The sequence below is a fragment of the Nicotiana sylvestris genome, chromosome 10 (genome assembly GCF_000393655.2).
Source record: "Nicotiana sylvestris chromosome 10, ASM39365v2, whole genome shotgun sequence".
NCBI lineage: Eukaryota > Viridiplantae > Streptophyta > Magnoliopsida > Solanales > Solanaceae > Nicotiana > Nicotiana sylvestris.
The window spans coordinates 171,600,939-171,608,307 of NC_091066.1; the positions used below are offsets into that span (position 1 = coordinate 171,600,939).

A 7,369-nucleotide genomic window follows, 5' to 3' on the forward strand; every position below is an offset into this window, starting at 1 on the left:
ACAAGAAAAATCTAATTTTTTGGGTAAAATTGACTTGAAGTTACCCAACAAATTTATGCAATAATTTTGCAACAAAGAAGTTAGTTTTTAAAGAAGTAGTACTTGTGCATAGCTATATTCTTCAAAGCAACTCAAAGTTTTACCAGTAATCTTCACTCAATTAGAAGTCCAATGAACCTTAGTTTTTTCAGCAAACCTTAATTTTTAATGTCTAATCTTGAGCAAAAACAAAATAAGACTAAGCAATCGAGGGTTACTGGGGGAAATCAAGCTTACAACAAAGCTTAATGGAGCAAATCGCTACTGAGAGATGTAGTATCCATCATCAGAAGAGAGGAGAGAAGAATTGACGGAAATAATTCTATTCTACCCCTCTTTTTTTGGTTTCTAACTGGGTAAATATTTATCCCTCTAATAATACTTGATTATTATTTAAAATAACTAAGTCAATTTCTAGATTAAGCTAATTAACCCCACACGTGTATTGCCACATGGCAAATGATTTTGATAATTTGGAGCGTGTAACACACAAACTATCAGAAATACAATGAGGGTGTTTTAATATGAAGGAGAATATAGTTTAGGGGGTTTGGGGGGACACCGGATAATTTAAGCATGAAACTGACAAAAACATGATAGTTTAGGGGGATTTAGGATATTAACTCATTTATTATAATGATAGGATTATAATATGGATATTAGTGACATTTTATAGAATCTAAGGGGTGAAATTGACAAATATCTTTTTATTAACCTTCATTATGCCATTATCCTCTTCTTTCCAATTTCATTCTCTGCTCAGAAGAATGCCACACTAGACCAAGCAGAGAACCAATGGCAACTCTAAGCCTCAATCTTTATTCTCCTTCAGTAAGGCATCAATATCTCCTCCCCAAATCTCATTATTCAAAATCCAATTTCAGAATCTCATGTTCCACCTCTTTCTTACAAAATAAAAAGGTGCAATTTTTATTCACCAAGACTTGATTTTTATTTTTTTGAATTTCAAGAAAACAGATTTTCTGGGTATCCAATTGAGTTCATTGTATATTTTGTGTGTTTTTATGGTTCTTGAGCAGTTTAAGAGGGAGTATACAAGTGTGATGATAGTGCCAACAGGTGTAGGAGCAGCCATTGGTGGCTATGCTGGAGATGCTTTACCTGTTGCTCGAGCTCTTTCCTCTGTTGTTGACTGCCTTATCTCTCATCCTAATGTATGATTAATTTTATGTTTCTTATGTTACTAGCATATCAGCATTTATTTATTTGCTTATTTTTTCTTTATAATAATAAAAATGATAGCCTAACTAGTATAGTTACTACCATGTGACCAGGAGGTCACGGGTTCGAGCCGTGAAAACAGCCTCTTGCAGAAATGCAGGCTAAAACTGCATACAATAGACCCTTTGTGGTCCGGACCTTCCCGGACCCCGCGCATAGCGGGAGCTTAGTGCACTGGGCTGCCCTAATAATAAAAATGATGTGCTTATTTTATCTGATGTGGATATTAACATTAGTACCATTGAGCGACACACAGGGTCAGAAGGGTTTTAAAATAGTGTGTTTCATCAACAATTGGTGTCTAGATGAAACTCCGAAGAGTAAGGGGTCCGAGATGTCAAAACCAAATAATATGTTTATGCCTGATATTTTAAAAATTATAGTGTGACAATTTGTTGTAGTATGATTAACTAAAGATTGAATTAATGGAGTTGATGAAGGAGCTTACTGATCCATCTAAATTCACACATTGTATATGTATTGAATTGGCAATCGAAGTTAAGATATTTTTAGAATTCAAAGTGGGGAAACTTCAAGTGAAGAACTCATTAACTGCTGGTTTTCATCATTGAAATGTAGAGTGTAATTTTTCTTTTAAGAATATTTTTTAGGCTTCGAATGTAGCTTGTCCTTAATATAATGGCACATTTATAGAGAAAATGATGCAGGTATCACTATACCTAAGAAATTGTGCTTCAACCTAAAGTAGCTACAAAGGATATCGTGGATAGTATAGCATTTTAGACGCATAATACATTGAGCTATGCTTTTCTTGAGCAATTTGATAGCCTCTGCAACGTTACATTTACATTCTGTAAAATTTCACTACCTAGCTGAGTCTCTATCTTGGAACTTAAATTCTTAGTATGTCCCCAAAAAAATACTTCTGTGGAACAAAAAATTCAATATAGAGAGGCAAGTCAAGCAACTGAACGATTTGATGGGACTTGATCCATCAATAATGAAAAATTGAAAAATATTTCATTTGCTTTAGGGCCAAGATAGAGTAAATTCTACTTGTTTCTTTAGATTGTCGACAGAATAAGGAATCAACATTCACACATTGGATCAGAAGAAAGAAAAGTGACAGGAACTATGCTGGAATAATTGCGTGGATGAAGTAAATAGGTTGTCAATCTAGAGTAGGAAACACGCTTACGTTTTGGTTTAACATGCATTATTGTTAGCTCTCTGTAAAATTGTAAGTCATACAGGTTCTTAATGCAGCAATGCTGTACTGGCCGATGCCGAATGCACTCTATGTTGAAGGCTATGCACTGGATCGATTTGCCGAAGGCCTCTGGGGATTGCAACCAGTTCATCAAAATAGGGTAAGCTGTAAAAAAGTTTGCTTGTATATCCTGTGAAATCAGAGCTGTATTCGAGCTGTTGCTGCATCATTCAGCTTGCAATCACATTGTGAACTTGTAATGTGAAAGCAGGTGGGATTAGTTTTTGATGCTGGGATAGAGAAAGAGCTTCTTATTCGTCATCTACAAGTAGTTGATGCAACAAGAGCTTCTCTTGGATTGCCAATAGTGGGATACACTGTAACTGATACACCTCTACTGGTATGCTTTTTGGTTTCTAAGTTGAATTCAAGTAGATGTTGTGGGGGTTATATTTAGTTACTATTTCATATATCATAGTAGATCAGAAATAATCTGATTTTCTTTGGCTTAGACGACAGTTTCATTGTCACATCTATTTATTATTAACTTCACATTAACTTCTAATGTATTGCTAGCTAACACGGGGTGTATGTAAACTGTAAAGGTGGAGAAATGGGTTGACCCAACAAGTGGCCAATCAACAGGGAGGATACAACGCCCAGATTCACTATTGAGAGCTGTGGAGACCTTGCAAAATAAGTCTAAGGTAAATGCAGTAGCAGTGGTGGCTCGCTTTCCAGACGATGATACTGAAGACTTGGATGATTATCGACAAGGAGTGGTATTAATTTTTCTATGAATATCTTCTCACTTCATTGCAAATGTAGTCACCAATAGTATCTATCTGAATTCCTAGATACAAGACGGTCTCAATTCATGAGCTCATTACAGAATAAATATGTTTCAGCAACTCCTAAAGTGCTATGTCCTAAAGTTTGAGTCTCTACAATTTTGCCATAACTTATGTGTGTGAAATTATCTAACTAGAAGGTGTAATATTTGAGTTCAGTATAATATCAGCTTGAGTTACCTTCTTCCATTGATTACTCTGCTAAAGTTGTACTGTTTTAATTTGACAATTTATAATGAGGAAATTCAACTTAAGTTCCTGATTTCAGTTTTATTCTATACCCTTTAAATCTACAGGGGGTAGATCTTTTAGCAGGTGTGGAGGCTGTTATAAGTCATCTAGTGGTGAAAAATTTTCAGATTCCCTGCGCCCATGCTCCGGCAGTATTGCCTCCTCAATTAAGCATGTCTCTATGTCCAAAATCAGCTGCTGAAGAGGTTAGTTATTGTCCTTTGATTATAACAAGATTTAAGCTATCACCATGTATAATCATGAATTGAAGGCTGTGTGCTGTTTAATCATGAAGAAGTTTGTTGTCCATTAAATGACTGGGAACTAATGTAGAATGGCCAGGACATATTTTCTCTGCAGCTTTTGGTTTGTTACACAAGGAAAGTGTAGCCCGGTGCTCTAAGCTCCCACTATGCACAGGTCCGGGAAGGTCCGGACCACAAGGTTCTATTGTAGGCAGCCGTAACCTGCATTTCTACAAGAGGCCGTTTCCACGGCTCGAACCCCGTGACCTCGTGGTCACATGAGAGTAACTTTACTAGTTACACTAAGGCTCCCCTTCCAACACAAGGATAGTGCATGAGATTTTTTCGAATTATAGTTTCTTCTTAGGGGATTTTAAATGATAATCATTGTAAAATGGAAGCATGATAATCCTTAGCCATTTAGGTCTTCTCTTGCGTGAGATGGTCATTTTCAAAAGGAGCTAAATAGTTCGTAAACACTTTCTGAAGCTTTGTATTTCTTGACACTTCTTGGATCCAATTTGTTGCCGACCTTCTCCTACATACTATTTGGAGACACTGTAATAGATCCTCTGATGTATGGGATATTATTAAGTATGGTAGCTTTTGGTTTAGCTATTTCATGTTGAGTTACTGTATTAAGGTAATATGCTATGTTGCTCAGACTCTCCAAAAGTGTTGCCGTACCCATGTTGGATCCTCCAAAAATGCACTAAATTTGGAGGATCCGACACGCACCCACCAATATTTTTGAAGAGTCCAAGTAACATAGGTAATATGTGGGTTTAGTAGTTTCTGAAAATTACTATATGTGCATCTTTCACTGGTTTATTAATATGGACAGATTTTGGGCGAAGGAAGATGCATTCTAAATCTGCAATTCTAGAAGCTGCGACAAAATTCTAAATTTTAGTTTCTTCTCAGTGTTTACTTCATGAATTCTGAAAAGTCAAACCTGTTCAGAATATTAACGTGTATTCGTTTGGTTTTTCTTTGTATAGTTAGCTGCACTTGCTACTCACATTCTTTAATAGTTTAGGATGTTTCTAAATTATAGTAATATTATGATAAAAGCATGCTGCAGAAATTGTTTGTCTTGGGCATTTATATTGAGTAAGAGGGAGATATGACTTGGTTCCTAAAATCATGATGTATAAAACTGCTAAGATAGTACACTTGCATTCTCTAGTATCTTTTCCATTTGTCATTCTCATAATATTTTTGTTTTCTTCTGTCAATTTTCGGACAGATAGGATTTACATTCTTGCCATGTGTACTTGCTGAGCTTAGCACTGCACCACAGTATTTGGTCAAGGGAAACAATTTTTCAGAGGACTGCATTGTAGCAGGTGATGTTGACAGTGTAATTGTACCGATCGACGCTTGTGGCGGAGATGGTGTTCTTGCTTTTGCCAACGGCAAAAGACACAAGGTAATTGGCTCTTGATATTTTGACATCAACTGGATGAGTCTAGTGTTTGCTAGGCTTGGAGATAGGCCTTTCCCTTGCGACAGCTGACTAGTTGATTCAATCGGAATCATCCCACTCCCCTTTCCCTTCTAACGGTAGGGAAAAAGAAAACACCTCATTCCTTTTCATGGTTATTAAGTATTCCGTGCCCCAAATTACACTACTTTTCTCTTCTTCCTTTTGTCGTGACAGTGTTACCATCGGTTGCCTAAACTTCCTCTAATACTACTAATGCTAGATAGGAGACAACTTGTCAGATACCTTCAGCATTCATGATAATAATGCCATTTTTCCTATTTGCTCATGTTTTGCAGCCTCTTATAATTGCTGTTGAAGAGAATCAAACTGTTCTAAATGATACGCCAGACTCACTCGGTATCGAAGCTGTAAGTAAAATCTTACTTCCAATACCTTGTTTATTTTCTCATCTAGTTGTCATATTGGCAAGCCGCAAAAACATGAAGTGCCAATGCCCGTAGCCAAATACATTTTCATTTGATAAAACTGGTGACTTTGGAAAAAAAAGTGTCGATGCTTGTGTCATATAAGTAGAAAGCTTTAGCACAGCATGTAAACTTATCAACGATCATTTACCTGCGCAGTGCATAATTTACAATAACGTTGTTGATTAACGATACTAGGGGAGATGCTAATTAAAAGGGGAATATGAATACTTATCCCCCCTCATGAAAAAAAGAGATTAGTCAACGTAAAAGTCCATTCCTTTCTTATAGAAATAGGATCTGCAGGTGCATGCAAGCTGGTCCTGACACTACCGTTATAAAAAGAAATAGGACTTGCATGTTCTCCTTTATACTAAAAAAGAGCAGCTCGGTGCACTAAGCTCCCGCTATGCACGGGGTTCGGGGAAGATCCGGACCATAAGGGTCTATTGTACGCAACCTTACCCTACATTTCTGCAAGAGGCTGTTTCCACGGCTCGAACCTGTGACCTCCTGGTCACATGGCAGTAACTTTACCAGTTACCCCTTCCATGTTCTCCTTTATACTAAATCTCGTTTTATATCATGCTGTCCTACATGAGAATTTGGAGTATGAGAATGGAGTTTATTTTCCAGGTGAAGGTCTCAAACTACTGGGAAGCCATAGGTGTAATTGCAGCTCACAAGGCAGGAATAGACCCAAATTCTCTTAGAAGGAATAGAATCAAGAACATTGCACCAATATCTTTTGTTCCTTCAAATGGTTATGCTACATCAAGTGCCAAATCACTTGTTTGACCACAAAAGTTATAGATATTCATCACATTAAAGGGCAGTCAGCTGCACAAGGCATCTCGCGTTCACGCAGGGTCCGGGGAAGGGCCGCACTCTAAGAGTTACGAATTAATTTGATTTGTATAGCGGAAAAGGTGAGTTTAAATTGGAAACATGGTCAGTGAGGATTCATATATTCGAGCCCAACTAATTGGGACTGCGGCGTAGTTGTTGTAGTATAGCGGAAAATGTTTTGTATTCTGCCTTCATTTTTCATTCTTAGTTTTTGTATTATCATTAATTGAGTACATAGGGCAGTATTATAACATGATCTGCTCATTTTTTAGATTTCATTTTGGTGTTTATTTTCTATTGATATTTTGGAAACTCATTTCGTTATGTGATGGATTCTAGAGAAAGTAGTGTTGTAAATCTAGGTATTGTGCTAAAATCACCAGAAGCTATTTTGCGCTATGAAGAAGGTAAAACATATTACGGCAAAGATCACTTTTAGTCCGCAACCAAAATTATTTATATTCGGTAGCCATAAAAATATATAAAAGTTGTATATTTTTTGTATATGACAACATACAAAAGTGTATACATATATAAAAATATATATATTTTAGCTATTATTTTGAGAGGGGCTATACAATGTCATTTTCCCAAACTTCTTAATTCTTTATCTGTTTGAGATCAATCTGAGCAATCTCTACTCATTTATTTTAGAATAGAAAACATGATTTTTAGTAGTTCTACAGCATGCTATTGATTCTTTCTTTTCTACACTCTTAAAGCTTTAAAGAAGATTAATAATACCGTTGAATCAATTAAATTTGGATGAACTTCAAATTTCAAAATAAAACCAAAAACAGTCACAGAATATAACTAACCAAATGTAT

The 7,369-nt window shown here is 36.3% G+C and overlaps 1 protein-coding gene across 2 annotated transcripts; it reads left to right on the forward strand.

Moving 5' to 3' along the window:
* Positions 1-789: 789 nt before the first annotated feature.
* LOC104243942 (uncharacterized) lies at positions 790-6,820 on the forward strand. 2 transcript variants are annotated; one of them, XM_009799226.2, is made up of 9 exons: positions 790-960; positions 1,080-1,214; positions 2,509-2,612; positions 2,724-2,852; positions 3,058-3,234; positions 3,600-3,740; positions 5,029-5,211; positions 5,565-5,636; positions 6,330-6,820. In XM_009799226.2, the coding sequence occupies exons 3-9, from the start codon at positions 2,511-2,513 to the stop codon at positions 6,489-6,491; spliced, it is 966 nt and encodes a 321-aa protein (XP_009797528.1). In that variant the 5' UTR covers positions 790-960; positions 1,080-1,214; positions 2,509-2,510; the 3' UTR covers positions 6,492-6,820. The 2 variants fall into 2 exon arrangements, with proteins under 2 accessions (XP_009797528.1, XP_009797527.1); XM_009799225.2 differs by having other exon boundaries at positions 796-960; positions 2,496-2,612.
* The last annotated feature ends 549 nt before the right edge of the window (positions 6,821-7,369 follow it).

Coding starts and splice junctions, on each gene's coding strand:
- LOC104243942 (XM_009799225.2), top strand. CDS start 835: ATGGCAACTCTAAGCCTCAATCTTTATTCTCCTTCAGTAAGGCATCAA. Junction 961..1,079: donor CTTTCTTACAAAATAAAAAG/GTGCAATTTTTA, acceptor GTTCTTGAGCAG/TTTAAGAGGGAGTATACAAG. Junction 2,613..2,723: donor AACCAGTTCATCAAAATAGG/GTAAGCTGTAAA, acceptor ATGTGAAAGCAG/GTGGGATTAGTTTTTGATGC.